The sequence below is a fragment of the Haliaeetus albicilla genome, chromosome 12 (assembly GCF_947461875.1).
Source record: "Haliaeetus albicilla chromosome 12, bHalAlb1.1, whole genome shotgun sequence".
Classification (NCBI taxonomy): domain Eukaryota; kingdom Metazoa; phylum Chordata; class Aves; order Accipitriformes; family Accipitridae; genus Haliaeetus; species Haliaeetus albicilla.
In genome coordinates, this window is record NC_091494.1 from 21,900,924 (window position 1) to 21,928,240 (window position 27,317).

At 53.1% G+C, this 27,317-nt stretch overlaps 1 protein-coding gene across 1 annotated transcript; it reads right to left on the reverse strand.

Annotated features, from left to right (window-relative positions):
* Positions 1–603: 603 nt before the first annotated feature.
* Positions 604–27,317, reverse strand: RGMA (repulsive guidance molecule BMP co-receptor a). The gene is given in 6 exon segments (XM_069798501.1): positions 604–3,789; positions 6,378–6,889; positions 19,641–19,756; positions 26,992–27,068; positions 27,070–27,197; positions 27,200–27,317. Coding segments are annotated over 6 exon segments (1,647 nt in total). The 5' UTR covers positions 27,312–27,317; the 3' UTR covers positions 604–3,087.

Sequence of the window (27,317 nt, forward strand, 5' to 3'; positions counted from 1 at the left end):
TCTCGCATCTCTGGTGCTGGGTGTCTTTGCATGGATTTGCCTAAATAATGTATGTTTTCAGTTGGTGCTGGTGTCCTACCCGGCCTCAGTATCTCCCTGGCCCCAACTGCTGGGGCAAGGACCTTGTCAGCTTTTCAAGAAAGGAAAATTAACAAAAAAAAGTTGCAGTTTTAGTTTCCCTCGTTAGAGGGCAGTAACAGACCCAAATGGGGCCAAGAGTAATGCCCAAGAAAGGCGAGATCATCAAAAGGGGAAATTATCGGGGTGCACATCCCAGCTGCTGGGGTGAGCAGAAGGGCGATGGTATCCGCTTGGACTCCATTGCTGCACATCTCCTTTCCCAGCGAGGCTCAGCTCCAATAGTTTATCATCTGTATTTTCTCCCCCCACCCCTTTTTATTTTTCTCATTTGGCTGTAGATAAATAAAACACTAGATTAAAATTCTCAGGAGAATTTAGGACAGAAATGAGCTCTCAAAGGGTCCTTGGGTTACAGGTAGAAGAAAGCTGCTTTTGAGTGAATGCAGAAATGGGGCTGCATTTGCGTCCTGCGTGGCGATCAGCACCATCCAACACACCGCGAACAAAACGAGACCCCACTCATTTATTGTCAAAAAACCTCAAACTTTACTTGCGTTTCTCAATAAATAATTTACAGTATATACACGCGGTGACACTCCCGTGGGTCTCAACTCAGGGAGGAGGTGGGGGGGGCCCTTCTTGTAACCCCCCCCCCCTTTGCCTACGTATTTTTTTTTGTTTCCAAGTATCGGGTCTTTCTTGGCCACACTTCACCTTTAACCAGAACTGGGTCAAACACAACCAAAATAAAGTGCTTCACTGTTTGCTTCTAAAATAGGGATACCCCAACCACCGTACAACAGCTGGCCACCACTGGAGTGCTCACCTGGACAGTGGGACTGAGCCATGCCATAATTATCAAATAGACTTTCCTTGGCTGGAAATTACCCCTAAACCACAGTGCGTCAAGCCATAGGGTAATCACTTTATAGGAAAGGGAGGTCTTAAGGGAAGTATTGACTTGTCGGCACACTGTGGCTTGGCCAGCTAAGACTGCTTTCAAGAAGCACTGTGTCTTCTGAGGGATGCCTTGCGCAGCTGCTGTTATCTATGGGGTAACACAGCAAGAAACAAATGTTTCCTCTGACCCAGTGACAAATTTTGGCTTTCAAAACTTGCATTTTTGATTTCTAGGGAAGACAAAAACTTGGTTCTTTCTTGACCAAAGGAAACAAAAAGTCCAAATCAGCCTGGCTGAGCAATTAGTGCATTGGGAAACTAAACTGTCCTGTGTTGCGGTCCAGTGGTTGCTCTCCTCAGTGCCTCCAAAATGTGATATCCTTATTTCAAAGTCTCCCTAAACAGAATACCTGGGGCACCAGCAAACAAAGCAAGGAGCAAAGTAGTAAACACATCTTTGTTTCTTTTCTTTCCTTAAACATTTAAAAACCAATTACATCTCTTCATCTGTACAGTCACACGAGATCAATGCCAGGGCTCTATATATTAAAGAGACAATATAAATTACATCCATTGACACAATTTTGCATTTCTCTGCTGCTTTACAAATGGAGCTCTAGAGCTGTTAGGACACAATGAATAGTCACGTTGAATATTTACACCAGGCTGCCTCTAGGCACCAGTTCAGATTGCCAGACGTAGCCTGTTCCCACCTCTTTTGGTGCTAGCTTGTCTCGTCATGCCCAGAGACCTCCCTTGAGAGCAGGAGGTGCCCCCAAGAGTGACACGTGTTTTGGGGCTTGTTTCTGGGAACTTCCCCCTGAGGAAAGGAGGGGAAACCCATCAGGAGGTCTCCAAGATGCAGACCAAAGGTGGTCTTGCTGTTTGTTCGGTGAACAATGAGGTGAACCACAGAGGAACATGGAGAGGAGGAGATGGGCAGCACTATGTGGTGGGGGAAGGAGATTATCCTTGGTTTTGAGGCAGGGAACAGACATATGTAGGCAGCTGGGGGGGTCCTCTGCTGCATCCCATCTCCTGGCTGGATTTCTAACATTGCCCCATTTCCAATTCTTAAGGTGCAACTTGTCCGCAATGGGGTTGCAAGTTGTGGCCCCAGGATGAGGAGCGGAGCAGAGACCTAGCAGCAAACAAACAGAGTGCGATGCTCCTGCTCTGTCCCAGGGCCTGGCCGAGCCGCAGGCAGGCAAGTGGGTGCAGGGCTGGAGGGAGGTGTGGATCAGGTCTCCCACTGAGCAGCCTCCCTGCTGCTGGTTTTAGGGGACCGGAGAGAAAATGGTGCGAGGAACTCATCCAACGCTGGGCAGAAGTTGCAGAAACTGCTTGAATACTGGCCAGGTTTCTCCTGTTGCCATCAGGAGTCCTCAGTGGGTCTGGGCAGAGACAAGGGAGCCACAAATAAAAAGTGAATCAGCCGAATGAACTGGCTAAAATAGGAGATGCCCTTTGAACCACAGCAAACATAAGCTGGGGCTTGAGGAATGTGTCCTCCTTCCACCCAGAAGATGCCTGGCGCCGGCAGCTGGGCAAGCATGGGACCATTCCCCACCGTTTCGGCCCCTTGCGCTACTTTCTGCAACAACGGGGCTGCGGGCAGAGCAGGACATGCCCAAAAAGAGGAGCAAGGCCCTGGCGAGCAGAAAGCCCAGCCCTGTTGTCCTGGCCAGGCTTGGCCCTGTCTCGCTGCTCTGTGCCCTCCTCACAGGCTCTGCTCTCTGAAGATAAAGGCATGTTCACGCACGCCAATGTCACAGTCACCATGTCATTTTTGGGACCTGGGGGAGCACTACAAGGAGGTGGGGGCTCCTTGGCACCCACGTGAGTGGGAGGAGGAGAGAGGGAGGTAAGGAAGGTCCAGACAAGGTACAGTCCAGCAAAAACTCCTGACTGGTCCCATTGGCAGCATGTTCCTCCCAGGCAAAGGCTGGGAAGGCGGAGGACCTGGTGCGAAAGAGAAGGGCTGAGGTCTGAGGACAACACATGTGGCTCTGATATCCAACCTCCCACTGTCCAGCACCGCCATCTCATGCCTGGTTCTCTCCTGCTCCCCTTGCCCCGCTCTCCATGGTGCGAAGGAGCAAACCTCTATAACAAGCACAGCCAAAACTGACTCAAACACAGCAGTGCTACCCAGAGGGCGGGGGTGGTCTCTGAGGGAGCCATGTTGCCCGGGGCCAGGTCCCGTGTCCTTTCATAGAGGTGCAGCTTCTCTTTGTTGGAGTGAAGCATCTTCACGTCCTCAAAGGCATAGTAAGCAGCCAGCATGAAGTTGACGTCCCCTGTGGTGAGGAGGTCGAAGACACAGGACTGAAAATAGAGGTCCTCCACAGGCAGCTTTTCCCTGCACTTGGCTGTGGCCGTTTCGTACGTGAAGGCCTCGGGGGGGGCAGGCAGGCTAGGCCCCTTCCTACGAGCACGACCCTCTGTGGCCTGAGCCGAGCGGATGGTCTGGAAGTCAATCTGTTGGTTGAGCGGACAACCGCGGAGGCACAGGTAGAGGCCCTGACTGTCCCGGTCCTCCACGGCATTGACCACCTCCTCCGGCATGCGCACAGCGAAGGTGAGGTACCGGCCCACCTGCCTCACCACAATGGTGGTGCCAATGTATTTTGCCTGGATTTCGATGTGTTGGCCCGATACCTTTTCAGTGATCTTCAGGCTGTTGGCTCCGTGCTTGTCCCCACCATTCTTGGAGCCATCAGCAAAGGCAGCGGGGAGCTCGTCCATCTCTGCCTGGTACACTTTCTGGTCCACACACTCCTGGAAGCTCTTGAAGATGATGGTGAGCTGTGGGTGAGGAAAGAAAAGAACAGGGTTACAACCAGCGACGACCACCTGAGAGCATACAGCCACCAACAGGAGCGGCATGGGAGGTGAGGGAGCTGTCTGCTTAGCCCGGCCAGAAGCGTGGCCTTCAGCTCATGGGCAGGCGCTTCATCCTAAGAAGTTGCCCCAACTTTTAGGCACCCAGACATGGCCATCCTGCTTCAGCACAGGGACGAGGACACCAGGTATGGAGTCAAGACCCAGAGGCTGGACTGAACATACCACCTGGATCTGTGCTGTTATCTCCAGGCCCAACACAGGAGCTCCCTTGTAGCTGGAGCTGGGTGGAGTATCACTACTCACAGGCCTGTGGCGGCATGCCCGCGCATGCAGCACTGTCTTGCCTCCAGGGCCTGGCAGACGGCAGAAGGGGATGAGCCCTGCCTCTCTTAGAGGTGGTGGAGCTTCTCCTCTGGCTCCCATGGCATTTACATCCCAAGGGCTGGACCTCTTCCTTTCCCTGGCCACTCACAGACCAACAGAGTCTTCTCCTCTGGGCCCCAGAACACATCATGCTCCATCTCAACCATGCAGACACACGTGTTCAGCATGTTAGAGCAGGCAGGCCCTTCTAGGGGTGATACGGGCTGACAGACTGAGCCCAACACGGCTCCCCACCCTTGGCTGGGGTCAAACATGGGTCCCTTGCTGGACGAAGAACCTCACAGTGCTTGCTCTTCCCTTGCTGATCTGGCTTTGGAGGGGGAAGGCTTGATGAGGAGGAGAAAGAGTAGAGTTTGCATGGGAGGAAGAGTAACTTGCTCTTCTTCCTATGCAAACTACGCTTCCTCTTTCACCTCTTGCAGACTTGCTCTTCCTCTTGCACCTCCTTCCATGAGGGAGGAGCGGTAAGGGGGACCTCCTGCCACATGTCCCCCATGAAGGGGCAGACTGAGACCCAGCCAGATTGGGGCAGGGCTGGAGGAGATGGCTATCTCCCAGGGGCCAGTATGAGGGGAAAAACTAAGGCTCCCCAAGTACTGGGCTGAGCACGGTGGTGGCTCCCAGTACCTCTGCTCCCAGCGGTGCTGGCAAGGAGCCCAGAGCTGTCCAGAGCCCTGGCAATGTCCCTCTCTCCCACCCACTCCTCTGCTGAGTGCCCAGATGCTCCCCACCCCACAGCAGCCCTGCTATCCTCTCCTCAGCCACGTCATGAGGCACCACCATGGCCTGGGTTTCAGGCTGCACTACCCTTCGCACGGACCTCCTGCTGCCTCCTTTGGGTCCAGCCCTGCCTCTGGCTGGAGGAAGAAGGATAGACCAGAGAACATCATGCAAAAAATATAAAGAGCCCCATGGACTGAGAGGCTCCCATCCTTTTCAACAGCACATGGTACTCTAGCAATGACCCAGTAATGCTTTCCACAGCTCATGCTGCAGATCTCATGACTAATCCCTCCTCACCACAAGCCCATGAGGCAGATAATGGGTGAAAAGGCTCAATTAAGATGGTGATCCTGGGATCCAGCCTAGAAACTGCAGGTCCTGAGGGTCCTTAAGGACCACTTACCTCAAGCTTCCTTGCAAGCTTCAGCAGGTTTTGATGTCTTTTGGTAGGTAAGGAGTGGAGAGCATCATTAAGATTCTTTAAGGAGGTTTACTAGGGACAGATCAAAACCAAAATGCCAGCTGCAGCTCAGGTTAAAAAGGTCACATCCAGAGCTGAGAAGCAGTCCCTGTCCTACAAGTGCTTCTCTCCTCTCCCCACATGCAGGGAGAAGCAGAACTCCCAGACACGATGGGACAGGACATCTTCCAAAAGCAAGAGATTGCCTCCTGCTGAGCCTCCCTGTTTTTTGGCACAAAAAGTGGCCTGTTAGCTTTCGAGCTTGTGCACCATGGAGCAACATAACAGTTCATCAGCTCCAGGTCTCTCCTGAAGCTGAGGCCATGCCACACAAGTCCTGCTGTATCACAGCAGCACAATTTCACTTGGATTTTCTCAGTGTTTGCCTTGTAGCTTCAGGATGTTTATTTAGGCTGTCAAAGCACCTCCAGAACAGACTGTGCCCCGCAAAATTCCTTGACTTGGCTGCAAACCACAGAGACAATTGCAAGCCTGGGCAGAGGTGAAGGCAGTGTGAGGAGCTTAGCTCCCTCCAGGCTTTTCCATGCAAGCTGGAACCTCCCTGGAGGGCAGTCCTGGGTTTGCTTGAACCTTGGGTGTCCCCCAAAAGATGCCACCATCATTCCTGGTCTAGCTGTTCACAGCAACCTGGAGTCCCCCAGGTGGGACCCCTCTTAATTTGCAATCCCCCACCTTGGCCATGATGGCCCTCTGAGCTGCAGCATCTCAGCCTGCTAACCTTGACAGGGCTGGATGTGCTCAGGAAGAAACCACAGGCCATTAAGTGAAGGTGGAGACAAAGGAAGGACAGGTGTCTGACATTTAGGGCCAAACAGTCAAATTCAGAGGAGCTCCCGCCCGGTCTCACCCACCCCAAGGAGATGTGCAACTGGTGGAGGAGAAAGATGGTGGAAAGAAAGGCTGTTCGGAAGCACCTCTGCCCTTGCCCACCTCTCCTCACGGGGACATGCCTGAGGCTCACCTTGCTGGTGGCGGTGGCTGTGGAGCCAGGCAGCACCGGTGTGTTGGTGACCTGGACGTTCAGGTAGTTATTGTCTATGAGCGGCCAAGCCCCTTGCACCTTGCAGGTTTGGAAAGTGTCTGTGAAAGTCCTGAGGTGGGGGTCCCCGAAGAGCCCGCAGTGGGTGTAGTTGGGAGCGGCCGAGTGTTTGTGAAAGCTCTTCTCGTAGTGGCAGATTTCGGGGCTGTCGGAGCGCTCCTGGCTATCCCCGGGGGGCAATGTCCGGAGGCGGGGCTGGGACGTGGGACCATCCTTGGAGCAGTTGTGTTGCACCATGAGATCGTCTATGCCATGCACGGCGGAGTGGTAGGCCAGGTCGCCCCTGCAGGTGCGGGCGGTGCGGCGGGTGCAGTGCGCGTAGGCACGCAGCGCCGTGCAAAATTCAGGCGCCTCCTCCGTGCCCAGGTGGTGGGAGCCCGATGTGGCCGCCCAGAACTCAGAGTTGCACTTGAGAATCTTGCATGGAGACGTCACTGCAGGAGGGGAGGCAAACACAAGATGGTCAATGCTTGCGTGCCTGCGTGTGGGACATCCAACACTACCCCCAGGAAGAGGTTGGTGTCCTCCTCCCGCAGCCCAAACTCATGACATTGGCTGTACCGCGTGACAGGGCCTTCCTTACCAGATGTGACCATCTCACATGACCCAACTCTCATGCATCAAAGCCAAAGAAACCAACAGGATCTGCTCCAATTTAAGTCAAGAAGGGAAAGAGCATCCAGCCTTTAGATTAATGCTCCTGGGGGAAAACCAGGGTGTGGAAGAATGGGACATATTCATTAGCAGGGATAAAGGAGGATCATTAATGTGGGGGGAGATGCAATGGGGGTTTTAATGCCTTTTTAGGGTTTGACGTTCAAAGCTCTGTGTTGCATGAATTACTGTGCATTGTGTCCAGACCAAGCTCTACCAGCGCAAAAATCTGTCTGCCTTCCTTTTCCTCCTTCATGGGCACGGGGAAACCCAGCCCCGCCATGACCACTGTGCCCCGGACACATGTTGATGTGCAGAGGTTAGAGCAGAATCTGTGTCGTGACCAACCCTGCAGCAGAGCCAGCGGCCACCCCACCATCCTCATGGCTGCAGTGGTGCCAGGAACAGTGCTTGCCAGTGCCCCCGTGACCCTGAGAAGAAGCAGGAGCCAAACCCCTTTTTCTTGACTGCTCTGTGGCTCTGCCCAGCCCTGGGAGCCCGTTCCCCACCACGGCCCACTGAGAGAGAACAAGAGGCGGAGGAGAAAAACCGGTGCGGCAGGGTGCGGGGATGCCAGCTGAGCACCCGCCTCCCCTTCGCACCCGCCTTGCATTGCCCACGCGGAGGTGAAGCCAAAGGTAGCAGGGCCTTTGCTGGGCTCAGCCAGAGTCCCGGTGCTTGCTGGCAAGGCAGAGGAAGGCAAAGAAAATTCAGATCCTGCTCCCCTACCCGCCCCCCCCCCCCCCCAACATCTGCTCCCTGGGGCAGTGTGCCTTCCCTGGAGCAGACTTGAAAGCAGCTGTGCAAAAAGCACATGGCCATCGCTGAACACCACACAGTCACTGCTCTGCCCGTGCCAATTTGGAGTCTTGCTGGATGAACCCAGGCTCACACCACTTAGAATTCATGGTGTTTTCCTTCCTCTCCTCTTAATCAACACCCTCGGAGGGCTTGGAGACAGGATGTGCTCAGGCACAAAAGGCACAAGCCCCACCATTTCCAGATGCTTTCATGGTGCCCTCTTGCAGGCATACACGTATACTTCTGTCTCGGGTTTGTTTAGAAGGAGGCTGGCAAGGCATCTGTGCCAAAACCATTTCAGATTTGTTTAAAAAAGAAAGTTACAAACCCCAGTATTGTTTCAGGGAAAACAGTATGTTTTAGTTTTAAACACTGCAGTGCTGGAAACCTAAACATAGTTGGTGCTGGAAAATCAGAAAGGAAGACCAAGGCTATAAAACACTAAGCAGTCCAGCTTTAAGAAACAAGCCTGTCTCCTCTCCCTTTCCAAGAAGGGTGAAGTGCAAATAGAAAATGGTGACAGGTTCCTCACAGTTTTAAAATTCATGTTTAATAAACTCAGGTGCTAGCAACAGCACTAAAAAATCCAGGAGCTGAGAACCCAGGAGCTGTTTCATCTTGGCAGCATCCCATTTAAACTTGCAAGAAGCACTGTGGAAAGCCTTTAACTAATCATTGACCAGAGGTGAGATAATAAACTTTTGACCTGGGACGTGGGCTCATGTTTCTGCTAAGCCTTTTGCATATATGGGTCAAATTTAAAAATATTTATTATTCATATCCCTTTCTTTTCCACCCCAAGAGTGTGGTTTTCCACCAAAGACATTTTGCTTATCAAAATGGGGCTTCCCATCACAGCCAGCTGGCTTGCAATGGTGTGTATTGCTTGGTGTTTCTCCTAGATGAGAGATGTGAGGCAAATGATGTCTTGTTACCAGCACACAGAAAAGCCTGGCTCCCCAGCACCGCCTGCCTTGGCTCTGGAGGCTATACATTCAAACACGACTGTTGGAATATGCTATAGCTAGCACAGTGCCTAAACTCAGAGGGACAAGTAAGGGATGGTATTTAATGCAAGGCAACTGCACACAGTAGCACAGTTGGAGTGACAGGAGCAAGTGAGTTTGCTGGCATGGGGAATGCAAGCAGGGGCATTTCGGGGCGAGACGCTCATGGTGTGGGTTTATCAGGGTGGAAAATAAGGAAATTGCATCTGACTCCTTCTGACAAGAGACTGCGAGCATAGCTTTGCAGGTCCCCCAGGACCCTCCTGGTGGAAGGCAGGAGTCAAAAAAGCGTGCAGGATTGTGACCAGTGCCACCATTGCCAGTTATCCCAAAGAGTTGTGGCATCAAGCAGTTAAAACCATTGCTCTCCTAGTAGTTATGCTAATGTACAGCTTGAGGATGCCTTGAGGTTGCATGCGGCCGAACGCGCTGTCACTGCAGACAGACTTGCCAGCACAGCCCTGGGAGGAGCTGGAGGACACATCCCCAGACATGCAGGACCCACACACCCCACTTCACCTGACAGCTCGGTAAGGCACCGGGATGCACTGTGCAAAGCAGCCCGTCCAGCAAGCAGCTTGCAGAGCCCAGGCTGCTCCAGCCCTTCAGCTGCTGTGTAGATGGGACCTTTTAGTAGGAATAAAGCCATAGCCTGTTGCTCTTTAAGGACATGCTTCGTTCGCTTGGATCAGGAGACGCCAGCATGAGCTGTGGCAGCCTATGGACAGAGCGGGCTGCTGCAAAACAGCCCCCTAAAATTCAGCGCTGAACACATCCCCCTGCCAAGCATCCCTCGCTGCCGCACTGCCCCAGGGTCACGCATGACTTTATAAGGTACTGAGTTAAAAAAACCCCAACAAAACCGAGGGCAGGGAAGCCCATCTCCTTCCTCCCTGGGCCTGAAGGGGGAGCGCTGTTCTTTTAAGATGTTATCGCTCCGGTTTTGGCACCAGTCCCCTTTTTGCTCTTTCGCTCAGGGCCCCATATAAGGCCAGATTTCCAAAGCCAGGTGCTGCAGCCACAGCGGCGGTGTGCGAGTGGGGCCACACACTCTCCCCGGCCGCTCACGCCTGGGCTCTCCCATAGACGAGACATTTCTCCAACCACACCAGTGGCCACTGGGTTTGGCAAATCCCTTGCACTACTGGGAAGGGACCACTACGGATAAAAGCTGTGGAGGAAAGCAAACACCACCCTCTCCCGACAAGCACTCCTTGCCTCGTCCCCTCTGACAGCAGCTTTGGCACAGTGGTGCAGGCTCATTTGTACCCAGGCCAAGAAATGATGTTTATTCAATTTTGCATAATCTATTTTCCATTGACTCACAATGGATCTGTTTTTCAACCGCAGATGACTTAGCACGGAAACAAACCCCTCTCAAGCAGGAACCCAGCAAGGCTCTCCTGGGATCTCTGAGACACCCTCGGGTCTCGGTGATGCCACCACCGATGCCACCACCCTTGTCCATCACAAAGGGTCCTTCATCCTGAGGGACAGGTGACTTCAAGCCCTGGTAGCCCAGCCACCTCCCAACCTCCCCATGATCCTCTCTGTTCAAGGGCTTGGTGCCACTCAAACCAGGAACAAAATTTCCTTTGGTATCTTGAAACCAATGGTTTCGGAAAGTTTAAAGCCAGAAATCCTTAAATTGCCTGCATTAAGACAGCCCCCCCCCACCCCGTGCATAGCCCGGTGCCCCACGTTTGCTCAGGTATACCTCCTATGAGGACTTCTGTGGTCTGAAAAGCCACCCCTTTCCTTGGCGGGCTGTTTCAGGAGTTTATCACCTTTACAATGCGGGTCTTGGTTCTAAGTGGATTTTATCTGACTTCATTGTAAGGACATAAAAAGAACCAGTGATTTTCTCCAAAGCTGTAAAAGGTCTGTTAGTAACCAGTATGTTTCCCACAAAGATATTTACACTCCGCAATCAAGTAACTTGACAGTCCTATAGATAAGGTAAACGGTTTGCACTTTTAAGTTCTCACTGGAAGGTGTTTGCCCAGCCCGACCATCAGACCCCCCTCTCCTTGCAGGCTTGTTTCCTGCAAAACCTACCACCCTGACGGGTGATACGGATGCAGGACACACGCTCGCCACTCTCCAGAGGTCAACCTTTTTGCCAGGGCATTGCACTGTGACAGGTACCAAGATGTGGTGTTTGGCCATGACCTTTTCCAGAGCTCCCGGTTTGCAAAGCACTGGTCCTCCATCCTGCGAGCATCCTGTGGTCCACCAAACACACACCCAGGGGCCTGGGGTATCACACGACCCAGGTCCCGCTGCTCTGCCCTCATCATTGGTACATTATATTACACACTCTTAAAGTTAAGTGTTCAAACATATTATATGCATGCATCTAACTTATACAGCCTTTTAATTATCAGTGCCCCCTATTTTCCCTTCAGCTGGTGTTGGGTTACCCGGATTTCATTTACCCAAATCACGCTCTTTCAGAAAACTAGCACAAAATCAACAATTCATCTGTTCTCCTGCAATTTCTCTAGCAAAGAGAATTACTGGAAATTAATTTCAGTAAGCAAAAGCCAATTCTTTTAAGACTCTTGGGTGCATGTTAACCAGACCTGTTAATTTTAAAGCATTCACTGCTAAGAGATGTTGTTTAATATCCTCTTGGTTACTAACGGGCTGGAAAGTATTTCATCACCCACATGTGATGCAAATACATCATCCCGTGTCTTTCCAAATATATGGATTGAAGTGTAGATGTGCAAGCCTCACACATGCAGTAAAAGGCTTTTTCGGAGAACACAGTAAAACGTAATTACCTTTGGCCTCAGATCTGAGCACCTAGGCTTAGGCTCCTAAACACATATTTATTTAAGTAATCTAAATAAACATATTTATGCTGACACCTGAATAGGAAAGGCACGATTCTTGGTGGTGCTAAATACCAGCAACATCTTGCAGCTTCAAGGAGATGTGGGCTGCTCAGCTCCTGGGTGGAGAGCAGTCACCACCAGTACCAAAATGACCCCAAAAGAGTTAAAAAAAAATCACATTGCTCCTCCAAAAACTGGCTGACAAGATCCCTTCCAGCAAGATTTCAGGAGTCCAAAGCAAAACCAGAGAGGATGAAAGACATCAGCCCTTTGAGTCCAACCACTCATGCTGTCCATGTCCCAGTGGGGAAGTCTACAGGAGCCACCCCACATGCCAGTCATGCTGGTCCCACATCTTGGTGCCCATGTGGGCTGTGAGACCAGATATAAGGAAGAAATAAGAGGGTGGTGAAACACTGGCACAGGTTGCCCAGAGAGGTGGTAGCTGCCCCATCCCCAGAAACATTCAAGGTCAGGTTGGACTGGGCTCTGAGCAACCTGATCTAGTGGAAGATGTCCCTGTTCATTGCAGGGCGTGTTGGACTAGATGGCCTTTAAAGGTCCCTTCCAATCCAAACCAGTCTGATTCTATTTTAACCCAAACCAGTCTATGATTCTATTTTACGACACGCATCAACTGGCGCCTCATCACAACAGGGAGAGAAACGAGCCCATCAGTGCCGCCCGCAGCCCTGACCGATGAGGTGTCGTGGGCAGAGGCAGGTCTCCTGCAGCCCCACAGGGCACCGTGGGGTGAGGAAGACCCAAGGGCCACCTGACCCAAGCTTCGTGAAAGGATTTGTGCGGGATGGCAGCGCCGGGCTCTTCCAGCGACCTCCTTTGAACTGTTAATCAAGCACAATCTTGCAGAATAATAGCCTGGTTATTATTGCCTTGTTTGCATAACAAAGAGGCCCAATAAAACTGATTTGACTGTGCTCAGAGGGGGTGTGAAAGATCAGCCCTGAGAAAAGAGCTGCAGGAATGCAGCAAACTGCTCCAAAGCCTCAACCCAGGAAGAAAGACAATGCAATTTGCCATCAAGAAAAGCCCAATAGACCAATAAATTACCCATGTGCAAAGGGATTAGATCAGGTTTCAGTTGCACTGAAGTGGGGGGAGGACCGGGAGGAGGGAACTGAAGGAGAAAAATAAACCTGACTCTCTTAAAGAGCTGGAGCTCATATTTTGCAAGGGCGTGCATGGGGAGGTTGGCTCCGAGGGGCCACCTTCCACGCTGGGGCCTGGCTTTTGTGCTCTCTTCCACTGGCAAAAGCAGCAGATGCATTAAATCCAGGCAAAGGACGTACTGACAGAGTGACTCTAGATGTATCCGAGAGCACACCCCAATCCATGCAGCTTCTTTTAACCCAGTCCTTGTCTTGCTCAAAAGGATGCTGGGGAAAGGCTTTCCCCAATTTCTTTAAGTCAAAAAAGGGACACAGAAGGAGTTTTCTCACTTCAACCTGGGTCAATCACTAACGCATCTGGAAGACCTGCCACGGCCAACTCCCTTTTGTCCTCCGTGCCAAGTTCATGGCCCCTCATTTCTCCTCTCCAGGCACCGTGGAGACACAGGGCAAGCACAGGCAGGAAAAAAGCAGAGTCAGTGTCTTCACCGTCAACAGCGTGAACCCTTGGATGCTGCTGATGGAGCCCTCGATTGTTCCTGTCACTTAGTCAGCTCTTTTGGCTCAGAGACTCAGCTTACCACTGACCCAGCATGCTTAGCAGGGGTGAATGCATCTCTGCCCAGCCTCCCCTGGCCAGCATTGCTCCCCCAGGCTCACCTCGACATCCCCATGCAGGGAGAAGGGTGAGCAGACACCATTGGAGAGGGCATCAACCATCGAGCTCGTAGCTGGGGCCATAAGTGGCTGGCGATGCTCCTCTGAGAATGACCGGCAAAGCTTGGGAAGTTCAGGAGGCATGATGGGCCGAAAGGAGGAACCAGCGTTTATAGACTTTGCTCTTAAAACGTCATCCTGGGATTGCGGCTTCAGCATTGCTTTTGCTGCAACCATTGAGCTTTCACCTGCTCGGAGGAAGCACCACTGGTGGATGGTTCAGACGATGCAGGTTTTGCTCCACCACAACTGGTGGATGGAGGATGAGGAGGGAGGGAAGCCATCTCCTCTGATTCTCCATCTGCAGAAGGATGCTAACGAAGCTGGCTCCCCGCCATGGTGTGCCGTGGGCTGGAAAGCAGTGCTGGAGCTGCACACCTGACTCCCAGCTGGGGAGCGCCCAGCCACTTTCACCAACAGTTCTCAAGAGCTGGTAAATCTCCTTGAGGGGAGTGCTCCATTTTACAATGAGGACACTGAGGATGTGAAGGGTTTCACCCAAGACGAGCCCAGTGGGAAGAGAGGTGCATTCGCTCTTTTATCCCCCGCCTGAAGCATCACCCTCAGCTTCCTCCCCCAGCCAACACCACCCATGTCCCCGTCCCTCGGAAGCAGCGGTACCCAAACAAGGCCACCTCCACCAGCCACCCCCATCGCCAAGTGTTTTGGGTTTCCAGCAGACATCATTCTCCCCACGCCGAAGCTGTTTTCCCAGGGTGCCTTTGAAGACACGGCTGCCACCCACCAGTGCCTGGGGGCCCCCCAGGTGTGGCAGTGGGTCCCTCGCCCTCCTCCCCCTCACCCAGGCCGTGGCGGGGCTGGCAGGGAAACGCTTTCTGCTCACAGGTGTGGATTCCCTCTAGGAATAATCATCCCTGCCATGCTCTTGTGAAATTTCAACCCTTCAAACGCAGAGGTAAATGAGACACGAAACGAGGAGATGGAGAAAAGCCCGGAGCACATAAATCTGGATGAGGCAAATTTATACAATTAAACGCCTGCCAAAAAATTGCGGCATCTCAATCGGAGGCGTTGGTTTGTGCACAGGGCGTGGGGTGGCAGCTGCCCGGCTGGCAGTCAACAGCCCCATGAGCCCACCTAAAACCCATGCGAACACCTGACCGATGCTGGACCTGCACCCGGGGATGCAGGGGATCTAGTGGATCCCCTCCTGCAGGCTAGGCTCCCACCCGGCACCAGAGTCGCTCCCCATCACTCGTGCCCTATGGAAGCCACAATATCTGCTCCTCCTTCACAGCCACAGACCTTCCGAGGTTTATTTATTTTTAAATGTATCTGACTGATGGCCCCTCTGGACTCAGGTTTTAATTTTAAGAGAAAAAGTAACTTTCTAACTGGAACCCTCCTCCCCAGTCCCACTGCTCCCCACCCTCCCATCGCCAGCACAGTGGTGCTCTCACATCACTGTGGGCTGGCAAAGCCCAGAGCCAGGATCCGTCCCTAAAATGTGCTGCTGCACGTCCTCATCATCTCAGAAAGGGCTGGCTGGAGTGTGTCACACGGCAAGAAAAAAGGTAGCTTGTCCAAACCCCAAAATGCCGTAGATCATTACTAGGGCTTTGGGGACCAAAGTCAACAGCTGTCCAGGAAGGAGAGGAAACCAAGGGAGGAGAAAATACTTTGGGCTCAAGTGAAGCTTGATCTCTGCCTGACCCATAAACCCCCCATATATGCAGAGATAGGAATTCCCTGCTTGCTGGGAATTAAATGGCCAAACTCCCCTGGATGCTCATGCAGCAGAAAGTGGGACTTGACACCCTTGTGGTGCTCCGCCCTGAAGGACTTGCTGTTCTCGCATCTGCAGGGATGCCAGCCTCCAGCTGCCCCGCACACCATGGCCAGGCCGTTAGACAGAGCGGCTCAGTCTGCGCCTACGAGGGCTGCGTGTGTGTAGGAGCCAGCTTGTTCTCCGCAGTAAGAGCCCGATGACTTCATCAAGGGGATGGCATCTGGTTTTGCAGTTGGCCATAATTCAATTCTCCCCCTTGCTGCAGGAATTTCAGCTGGTGAAGCAGTGATTTACTCAGCCGGGCTGCACTTGAGTGCAAAGCAATCTTGAGGCTACAATCGAACGCCCTGTTATTTTGAGAGCTCACGGACAAGGGAATAAATATCCTCTTCTTTTCATCCCAGTAGCTGCCAAGTGCAGGGTACAAAGCTTTTAAAGGCATTTAGGGGCTCTCCTCTTACAAGTGCGCTCCGGGTGCTGTGCAAGGCCAGGCAGGGCCCTGCCTGCACAGCTTGCTCCTGAACTGCAGCATCAAGACAGGATTTGCCAGCACAGCCAGAAAAAGGCCAGGGCACCCACCCCTCACCTGCCCCATCACAGCTTCATCTCTGAGCATCCCCCATCCTCCCCAGAAACCCTTCCACATTGCCCCAGCACACATCACTCCTGGTTTGCAGCATCCCTGAGTTTACCCCGGCCCCCTCCAAACCACCTGGGACCCTGATGCTCTTTCGCTCCTGGGTTCCCACGCTCCTCCTTATTCCAAGTTTGGTGTCTGCTCCAATGGGAAAAGCAAATCAAACACAATCAAACCCATCTAGATGGATCAAACCCTCTTGTTTTTGACCTTCTTTGCTGTCCTGCTAGCACTCATCCTTTGGGAGCTGTAGGGCTTGGCTGGGGGGTCTCCCTAAGGACTGATGGACTGAGGAGGGGCTCACTTGGGCCATGCATTGCCCTGTTGGAGCCTACAGCTGCTTTATGGGATGTGCCCATCAGGGAGCCAGAAGAAAGACCACAAAACTCATTGTTGCTGGGGCCTGATCCAGTGCCGCAGCCCAGCTCTCCAGGGACAGCAGGTTGGTGCAGAGATGGAGCAGAGCCCCCAGGTTAGGAAGTTTTTATGGCTGCCCAGCCCTGTGAGCACTTTCATGTGCACATCCGACTCAGCACAGCTGTTTGGGCCACAAAGAAGGAAACCTCAGCTGCTGCCATGATGAACCCAAAGTCACTCTTAATATCCCCCCATTCCCAGTAACCAAGGGCTAGGAATTTCAGGATTTTCTGTGGAAAAAAGCAACATATCCACCCCACCTGCATTAAAAACAAGGCGTCTCCTTCCAGCCCCACAACAAGCCTTGCTGGCAATGGCAGAGAACTCCCTGTTCTAAGTACGGGCTCCGAGCAAGCAACAAAACAGGGAAGCCAAAATATTTCCAGGTTTACGTTTGAATCCCTCCCTTCTTCTCTGCCCTGACAACATCCTGCACAGGCGCGCTCCTCCCCTGCCGCCACCTTCCCCGGCCCCCAGCTCAGCTCCCCGTTTGCAGCATTGGGGAGGTGTTGTTTTAACAGCCTCTAAGCTCCCCTTCTCAATTTCAGCTTAATGCTGCGATCAAGTCCCTCCCTGCAGCTGAGACAAAAGCCATTTATCAACCGATCCAATACACCTCCAGTAGGGATGGATCCTTATCTGGAATCAGCCTCATTGCCTGGATGGACCAACGGCAGAAAATCCCAATTTTTGTCGGCGGCAGGAGTGTGTTACAGCCAAAACACCAAAGCCAAAGACAAACTGGAAATCCCAAAGCAAAGTGGAGTACGAGGGAGAGAGCAAAGCTTGACGTCTGGGACAAAACACCCAGGGCCAGATTTTGAAAGTACAAAAGGATACAAAAGGATTTGCAAGAAAACTCAGCACAGCCTGTACTGGGAGGCACAGGCAGGGGTCAGCTGAGCACCCCGGGAAGTCAGGGTCCCAGCTGGGAGGGGAGAGCACCCCTGAGCATCCGATGCTGGGCCTTGGCACAAGCCCTGAGCAGGACTTCTGCCAGGGAAACTGTCAGCAGTGGCCTGCTCTGCCCAAACCTCCTTCCCCAGCTGCCCCATGCTCAGTGGTCACCCTGACCCCCGCCGGGGGGACCCACGCAGAGAGGACCCAAGCAGTGCTCTCGGCCTGCGGGTGCTCGACGGTGGGGGCCGCCCAGGAGGCAGTGGGGTGAAGCCATCGGTGTGAGAGCAGCACAAGCGGGAATCCAGCCCGGGGTGTGTGCGTAGGGGGAGGGGGTTAAGCAAATAAATAAACAGGGCAGGACTCAGCGAGGCACCGACCTGACACGCTGAGCACCCAATTGGGCAGCCTTCAGTGGCCCCGCTCACCCGGGGCTGTCAGGAGGGGTGCGAAGCTTCCTCAGGGCTGGGAACCTGCTGGGAACCCACAAATTCCCAGGAAGCACAGGGAAAAAGGGGCAAAGGATATGCCAGGGAATAAATCCCCCCCCTTTTTCCTACCTTCCCACCCCAAAAAGCTTTCAACGAAAGCCCCCGGCATGCTCCCAGCCCTGCGCACGGGGAGCACCATCTCCGCCTGCGCCCTGCTCCCGTGGGCTCTGGATCGCCTCGTTCTGCCAGTTCTTTGCACCTTATTTGACTGCTGAAGGGAGAATCAAACAAAGCAGCCAGCCAGATCTCCTATCAAGTTCTTTCTTGCACCGTAAATCTCACAGCCTCAACGCTTTGCAGCTCAACCGCTCCGAAAAGGGCGTTAAGCAACACATATGGGAGCAGCTCCAGAGTTTCCAGAAAAAACAGGGGGTTCAGCTTTCAGCCTGCTGGGAAGTCCCCGGGGAGAAGTGGGGTCCGAAGGGACACCTCAGTGCTAAGGGCAGCGCTGAAAAGGCTCGCTTTCCTGCAATAGGGCTAGGAGGGCAAAGGGGGGAGGAAGGGCGTAAAGCAGTTATTTATTTATTTACTACATGTGTGTGCAAGACTGCTTCACCTACAGTTATGCAAAAGAAAGGCAGAGGCGCTTTAAAAATTAATAAACAGAAAAGGAAAGTTTTACTCAACTAAAAAGATAAACGGGGAGATTTAAGCGTTAGAGCTTTTCCTCCTCCTGCTTTCTCCCCCCCCCCCCCCGCCTTGCAAATGAAAAAAAAAAGGGGGAGGTAAAGAAACTGGAGAGTTTTGGAAGGAACAAATCCGCCTCTGTGGACTGGGTTTCCCCTCCCCCAACAAAAACAAGCACTCGGGGCTTGAAGGAATTTGCAGGCAGAGATCTGCCAAAAACATTGTGAAAAACTATGGGGGATTCATTGGAAACAGATGGCGTTTTCAGCTGTAATTCTGAAATTCTCTCCTTTTCTGACACAATACAAACAAACTGGGGCTGGGGAGGGGGGAGGCAGAGACCGGCAATAGGTGCGAGCGGCCGGGGGGGCGCGGGGCTCGGGCTCGGCCGGGGGAGCCGACGCTTGCGGCACCATTTGGTTGCCATCCCGCCTTCGGACAGCACACCAGCTCCCGCTCCGGCCGGAGCAAGTTTTCCAAGGAAATAATGGTGCGGAGCCCAAAAAAGCCCAGCCCGAGGCCTGGGGGGCGGCGGGGAGGAGGGGGAGCCCGCTCCGCTCCGCGCCGCCCGCGCATCCTCCGCCGCCCGCCGCGCTGCCCGGCCCAGGTGAGCCCCGGGGCCGTGCTCCCCGCTCCGGGGGGCCGGGCCACCCCCCCGGACCCCCCACCTTCCCGAAATCGCAATGCAACGCCGCCCCTTTAGCCCATCCGCAGCCGCTCTCCGGCTCTTCCCTTCCCGGGGAGGGGGGGCTCGGAGCGCCCCCCCCCCCGCTGCACTCAAGGGCAGACATCGGGCATCTGGGGTGTTCATGTGGGGGGTCGTCCCCCGCCCCCGGCCCCTTCTTTTCGAGGCGCAGAGCACACACGGGGACGGGAGAACAACGTAACCTGCCTGACGCTGTCAGAAGAACCCCCGGCTGCCTTCGCCGGGGATTGCTTTGATTTCGACCATCTCCTTCCTTGTGCGATGAGGCAGCAGGGAGACAAAGAAGATGAGGTCAAGGAAAAACACCCACCGCCACTGCTTGGGGAAAAGGGAGTAAGGGGGGACGGGACACACCGAAACCGAGCCCCACTTGCTTCTTTTAAACATGTGGCAAACTGCTGCAAAGAGAGGGAAAGAGGCCCCGAGACAGGGGGAACCGAGGCGGCTATCCAAGGGCTGCGAGAAATACAGGAAAAAAATTCTTCAAAATAAAGAGGCTGTTCCTTACCTGAAGGGAAGATGCAGAGAAAGACAGGGAGGATTTGGAAAAGTCCCAGGGCTGTGGATCCTGCCCCTCTCCCCATACCCATCCATCCAGCTCGAGCTTTAACCACTATCCTCTCCCTGGAAGAAGAGTTTAAAAAGGAAAAAAAAAAAAAAAAAAAAAGGAGAAGGGAAGAGAGGAAGAGAAAAAACAAAAGGGAAAAATAAATCAATCGAAAGAAAGAATTGGAAAAAAAATCAAAAATCAAAAGCCCCACATGGCTCCGCGGAGCGATGCAGGGACGGGCGGCCCCAGCTCCGGGCTCCGGTGGCCTCCGCACTGAAAGATTACACAGACTTTTTCTCCTTCTCCTCCTCCTCCTCTCCTTCCCCTCCCATTACAAAACAGCCCAAACCATCAATCATCGCGGCTGCCTTCCAATGTCTGCATCCTCTCCCTGCGCCTCCTCCACTCCGGAGCGCGGCCGCCCGCCTCCCCGGCCATGCTCCTCCGGCGGCGTGGAAGGGGCGGAGGAACGAGCGCCGAGCACCGCAGCCATGGGAGGGAGAGGGCAAGAAAGAGCCTGGGCGACCCGGGCGAGGGGCGTTGTTGCTGTGGGTCGAGCCATCAAACCCTCCCGCGCCCTGTGGGGAAGGGGGGCCGGGGGGGGGTCGGGGGAGGGGTGGGGTGGCGGGGGTCCCACGCAGGATGGGCTGCGGGAAGGGCCGAGATTTTGCCCTGTCTCCCCGCCGTCATGCAGCGCAGCTCGGTTGCGATTCGGGAGAGGGGCTTCCTCCCACCCCCTCGGGGTCTTGACACCCGGCGTGCCCTCCCTGCCTCTTTGCCGCGGGCCTAACAAGAGCACTTTGGATTTCCCCAAAATTAAGCAGTTTAGGGCAAAAAGGCCGTTGTACGGCAGATGGGGGAAACTGAGGCAGGGAGGCGCTAGGCAGCTCGTGCGGGGCAGGGACTGCGAGAGCGATGCTGCGGCCCCGGCCCGCTGGGGCATGGCCCCCCCCAGCACACGGAGCTCCTCCATGCCGCCCCAGCCCTGGCTGTGCGGTAGGTGTGAGCGTTTCACAACCTTTCCAGGTCATTCACCTGTACCAGCGCTGGCAGCGGTGAAGTAAGCCCAGATGACTCAGAAACAGCAAGTCTCACAGATCCTTATCATTAGACCGACACTCCTCGGAGAGGGGGACGACTGTTGGGGGTCCCCGGATCCAGCTGCCAGCCGGCTGAGGACTGATGGCGAGGACTACTATATACCTATGCTCTCTCAGGACCTCCACCACAGCCTAGTCTGCACCACCAGCCCGCGTATAGACCTGGACATTCAGTTTTCGCTGGGGGAAAGTTTCACCGGTTGTGTTGGTACAGTTGCCCTGGGGGTCTCACTTTGCAAGCACCCCTTAGAGACCCTTCGGGCAGATGGCAGTCCTGGGAGCACCCTCCCTGCTCGTGGGCCATGTAGATGGAGCGGCGTCTTGAAGCACACAAGCATTTGCCTGCTGGGCTTCAAAATTCCACCTCCCGCACTGCCACAGCGTGAGGAGGTGAGCAGAATGGATCTGCAGCCCTACCATCCCAGGGGTCTGTTCCACCCAGGAAAGGGCTAGGCCAGGAGGGAGGCATCCCCTTAGCAGCCCACTTGGATCTATTTAAAATTTCCCCTGAAGTGTGTTTTAGCCACAGTGAACTAAGACAACTTCACTTCTGCATGAGAGTGCCCACAGGTGTAATACACTTTAATTAATATGCTTGAACTTCCCTGTTTTAGATAATTAGCCCTCCTTTGACTGAGTGCCCCCTTGCCATCCTAATGTTTCATCTCCTTTTTCTTGGGGATCTTATACAAAGGACAAAAGCATGCTGGTTGTTTTATACAACCCTTCTCCCACCTCTGTAAATGCCCTTTAATAACGGGTCTTTCCTCCTGCAGCTTGGTATAGGCCAGGGATGCTCCTGGACTTTGCTTCTAGTTGTTCTTGGAAACCCCCTTCTCTTCCACCTCACAAACACCCTTAAGGATGCTTTTCTGGAGTGATGGTATCTTGAAATCTCCAGTAAGAGTTTGTGATCTCCTCCCTATCGCAGACTGAATCTGTGATTCAGCTACAACAAATATCCCACGGAAGACGAGGTGAGGAAGAGGAGATGGGAGTAAATATTGAAGAAGCAAAGATACCTGTTAATACCTATCTAGTTCTCCTTGCGGGGTTTGAGCCCCCTTGCCTCCAAATGAAGAAGGAGCTTCACTGGAGCTTAATCCCGGCTGCAACAGGAATTAAAATGCTGAAGCTTTTCCATCTGGGACCCAGATGGGATCCAAAAATCCTGAGGCCTTGCCTGCTTGACTGGAGATCTGTCTTGGTCCCGATCCTCCTACAGCTGCACTCAGATGATGTCCACTAAAGTCAGAAGGAGCCCTGTGTGCAGAAGAGCTGCCAGACCGGGCTGAGCTGGGCAGGAGATGAAAGCTGGCAGGCCGGATCCAGACCTGTAGCAAAGGCAGTGTGGGAAGAACGCCTACTCCAAGCACCTTTTTGTGGGGGATGTCAAACAGGGGCAAATATGTCCAAACCCTGCCAGCTGCTGCTACCACCCAAGAAGAAACGCCTGCTGATGGGATGTGTAGGCAGCTGGAGCTGGAAGGGGCCTGGGGAGGCTGGAAGGAGCCTGAGGGGAGGAGGGAGAGGGTCCATGAGCTGGGGAGAGCCCAGGCGGGGGGAAAGATCCAGGGGATGGGATTTCAGACCCCAGATCCCTTCCTCTTGCTCTCGCTCTGTCCTCTTGCAATGCAACTTTTGCTTTTATTTCAGTCTGAAGAACATCACTTCTGCTATTATCCTGGCTGATGACATATAGCATGATCTATTTATTTTTAACTCAAAAAAAATCTGAATTATGAACTTTTAAAATCCAGCTGCTAAATAGCTGCTGCAAGGCTGGCTTGATTGTTTGACCTGAAGAGCCACTTTGGTATTGCCATTTTGGGGCAAGCTGACAATAGACTGGAATCCAGTTTGAAGCATTATTTTTAAAATAAGGCCCTTGTTGGAGCTTCTGCCTTTGGTGTAGCGAAAACTGCGCTGCCATAAGGCAACGGTCCGATGCCCCTGGCTCCAGCTTGTAAAAATTTCTCCTTGATTTTGCTCAGTTGCATCATGCATTGCAAATGGGATTGCTGTTTTTGGCACCGATCAAAGCAGCGGATTTCACTGGAGAAAACAACAGATGTGTCCAAACCGTAACTGCAGAGCAGGAAAAGGCCCCAAATAAGGTGTGTTTCTGAAATCCTGCTCCCCCTTCCATGCTTTTCAAATAACCTTCACCTTTCTGATTAGCTGAATCAAAGACCTGGCCTTTAAATTGCTTACTGAATCACAGGCTGTGTAAAATCAGATCTCTGCCTTGCCTGATGGAGATATCTAGGCTTGGAGGAGCGACTACGTTTTCCCCAGCTTCTTTCCTTCTCGAAGGCCGGCCGGGTCTCCCTGTTTAGGCAGCACCGAGCCCGATGCTCTCTGCAAACAGTATGTGGGAAACCACCCACCGCTAAAATGCAAACACCTCTGAGGCACAGCGGAGTTACGCTGTGCAGAGGCTCAGCTCCGGGGGCAAAGGCACCTCCGTGGTCACATACACGTTGATTCTCGTGTTTGGTGTCATTACGGAGGGGTGACATGCAAATCACAGCTGGGGTTAGCTGATAGCATTCTCTGAGGTGTTTGCAATATGAGCAGGAAGATTCCCAGTTCCCAGGGGAAACTCAGCTGGGATCACTCATCTGAACCTTACTTTTCTCTGCCCTGCGTCACACTGGGCATGGTTATGGGCTTCAACGGGGCTGAATGAACGTGTCTAATTTGAACCCTAAGGTTTACAGATGATACCTCCCCTTACAGCCTTCCTAATGGAATTATTCACTACCTGTAATTATATGGCTAAAATAGTAAACATAGGTATTTCCGAGGACTGTAACTAGTAGTTAGAGGAATGGATGTCAGGGCTGCTGGTCTGCTCCTGACTCTCCCGTGAACTTTCTGCGTGGCCACTCTTCACGCAAGTGTCCCCGCACAGCTTCAAGCATGTGCCTTTGCCTACTCTGCCTCAGGACGAGACGTTTAATGAACGCTGCTCATGGCCTGGCTGGGGTAAGCTGTGATCACCCGTGCAGGAAGCTAATCCTGAAAAGTTCTGCAATGATAGTGTTTGGGGTGAGCAGCAAAAATCAAATCACTCCCTAAAGGAGGAAGAAAGGAAGTCTGGAGTGGAAACCCCCAAACTGTTGTCTGGGGAGGTTTGACAACTGATCCCGAAAGGTTTGTGGAAGTAAAACTAAATACCTGTGTTCTGAACGGTTCCCTTACTAAAGAAAAAAACCTCTGAACAAGATGAAAAACCAAAAAAACCCCTTCATCTTTCTGCAGTAACAGCCACACCTCTGATGTTTGCAATACTGGAAAACACTGCAGTTCATTTTAAAGACCTTCCTTTTACTCATCATTCAAATTTTTTTATCATTTTACAGTTTCCCTGGCTGACAGCACAAGCAGATGCTCTCCCTGAGCTGTGCACCTCGAACCTGCCAAATATGTGGCTAAACCCCCTTCCCTCCTAACCTGTTGCCTTCCAGTACAACGCCTGGTAGAGCTGCTGATGGAAAGGGTCCCCCCAAGCTCTCTTTAGTGCCCTGCACTCAACTTTTGCAGTAACTGAATGGGGCAGGCGGAGGTGATGGCACCGAGCTGGGCTTTGAAGACCAACCCACTCCTGCATAGCAAAGCGCAGAGAAGAGTTTGCTGGTTTAGCTAATCCACCTCCCCACAGCTGCCCCTGTGAACATTAGACTCACTAATCTGGCTGTGTAAAAAGAGGCCAGTGGGTTGAAGGTGGAATAAAATATAGCTTTGTAACACTAATAAATAAAATAGTAAGAATGCTTTGTTGACCTGCATCTTTGCATCCACCGATTAACAGCAGCCCCAACTGAAGTAGCTGTGAGTATCCCTGCTGTAGGCTCTCTCTTCGATATGCGTGCTCCAAGCTCACAGGCATAAAAGTCACCTCTAAATGCTCACAACCACCCAGGCTGGACAAGGGGAAGGGAAGATGGGCTGGTGGAAAACTTCCAGTCTCACCCATGACAGAAAGCAAAACAAGCAGGGATATTTTCAGGCAAATAGAGTTCATCACGTCAACTTTTTTTGAGTGGTGGCATTCATTCGTGACTCTCTCTTTCCCTTGCTTGCAAAGCCCCGTGGGGTGAGGCCTGACTCCTACACGTAGGAGCATGTAACCACCCCTTGTTCAGCAGTGTTTGGAGGGCTGGCTGGAATTCGCCATCTGTGTATTTAGTTCTCTGCAGGGAGCTGGTCTTCCTGGCCCAGTCTCCTCTTTGGGGTAAATATCAAGCAATATCTCTTTAGTGTATCTTCTTCACATCTGGGCTGCCCTCTGAAAAAAAAAAGGTGGGCTGGGAGGTTCCCAAGAGCAAGTTCAAATGGCCAAATGTCAGCTCAGCAGAAAAGATGGATAAATCTGAACTGCCAAAAAATGAACAGCACAGAAGAATTGCAGAGAACCGGGTGTTAGTCAGCAGAGACAGAATTCAGTCTGTGTAATGGGACAGTCTTTTGCTGCTGCTCTTAAACACTACTGGTATCTTGAGAAAGTGCAAACATAGCTCCCTAATTCCCCCCTCTTCTAGCCTACAGGTCAGCTAAGGACATCTCCTGGATCTCATTTAAAGGTGGGAAATGGCATCGAGTGTTTCCAAATCTACATCTTCAGCCCTTTGAGAAAGGGGTGTTTGAAGGATCCTATGGAAAAAGCTCTGTGAAACCCAAGCACCTTTCCCAGGTCCCCTTCTGTCAATTCCTGACAGCAGTGGCCAGAAATACAACCCACCGCACGACGCCTTTCCTGTGCTCTCGGTCATGAAACACTAAGTGACAGTTCCATCAGCTGATTTAAAACTTTTTCCTTATTATCTGAGAAAGAGGCATGCCTTCTTATGGGGAAAAAAAACCCCAACCAAACCCAAATAACTTTAATCCAGCACCTCTATAGGTATTTCAACGAATGAGACTGGGAGTTTTTGTGGAGGGGGAGCAGTTTGGAGGTGGCACCGGGAGTCCTCCCGGGTGTGCCCGGTGGGGCTCGGCTAGGGCTGGGGCTGGGACTGGGACAGGGGCTGGAGCTGGGGGTGGGCTGAGCTGGGGCTGGGGCTGGGACTGGAGCTGGGACTGGGACGGGACTGGACTGGACTGGGACTGGACTGGGACTGGGACTGGGACTGGGACTGCGGCCCCGCTGGGTGGTGCTATTATCCCTACGCCGTCTGCGAAGGTACCCAGTTTATAAAATAAATGCAATCCAACGCCGCCTTAAACCACATGACATAACAGCAGCTTGCGAGCTCCCATTAAAATCTCAATTTGGGGAAATTGATTCTACCTCTGAGCAATTGCGATGCAATTACTCCAACAGGCAGCAATCAAGAATCACATCAAAACAACACCAAACTTTCATCTCCTGCCTTGCAACCACCACCACAACAAAAAGCACCTGTCTTGCAAACACAGCCCGGTTTACTTACATGTATATAATATTTAGGAAGGGCAACGTGCAGGTCCCAAGTGTGGAAGCAAGCCTCGACAGGGACTGCTCTGGCTGCTGCCTCTGAAATGTCCTGACTGGGGGCTATATTCTGCTCCCCCCCCCCCCCCCCCCCGGCTCCCGGCTGAGGTTATGGGCTATTTACGGACTCAGTTCATCAAGAGCAAAGTCTCCCCCCGGCCAGACTGCCCATCCTCTCCCTGCGCACAGATGTGGCCGTCCCTGCCCGTGTCCCACATCTGTCCAGCTGTTACACCCCCCCATCCCCCTCGCTTCACTCGGAGCTTGCGAACACCCCAGCGCTTTGCAACCACGGGAGTTAAGGGAAAGCTTTGTGTCTCTGCAAGCGAAGCACTCCGGTCTCGATAATCGCGATCAGCCCCGGGATGAGCTATCCAACGGAAAGGGGAAAATATCGGGGAGGATATTTGCAGTTCTCATCAGCGGTCTGCAAGGAATTATTCGATTGACTTAGCCCAGCAGGGTGCATTTTTAGTGGCAACCATCAGAAGGGAGGATAAATGAATAACCGCATGCACGCCAGGCTAGTATCAAGCCGGACAGAGGGAGCGAGCTGGGCAGAGAAAATGGGAAGAATCGAGGTTCCTTACAAAAACGGCTCGAGGGGGAGGAGGCAGCCGGGGACCGGGAGCGACAGCCTCAACAGGTCCCGCGGAGGAAGGGCCATGCAGGGAGCCGGGGGCAGCATGCGGCCGGGGGGGGGGCCCGCGCAGCCCCCCGCCCCGCTTACCTTAGCGGCCGCATCAGCCTCTCCAGCCCGCCGCGGGGGTCGGTGCAGGGAGCGGCGGCTTTTTTTTTTTTTTTTTTCCCTCTTCCCCAGGAAGGGTAAATGAACCCCAAAGAAACCCAAATAAAAGAAACCCAAATAAAAGAAAGGCAAATAAAATAGGAAAACCCCCACGGGCAGAAGTGGCGGTGGCGGGGGAGGGGGGGGAAGGCCAACCGCAGAGCGCAGGCAGCCCCCCCTGCCCTGCGCAGGGCAGCCCCGGCGGGGTGCAGCGCGGCCTCGCTCAGCGGGACGCGGGGAGCCGCATCGCCCTCCCGGAGCATGTGAGA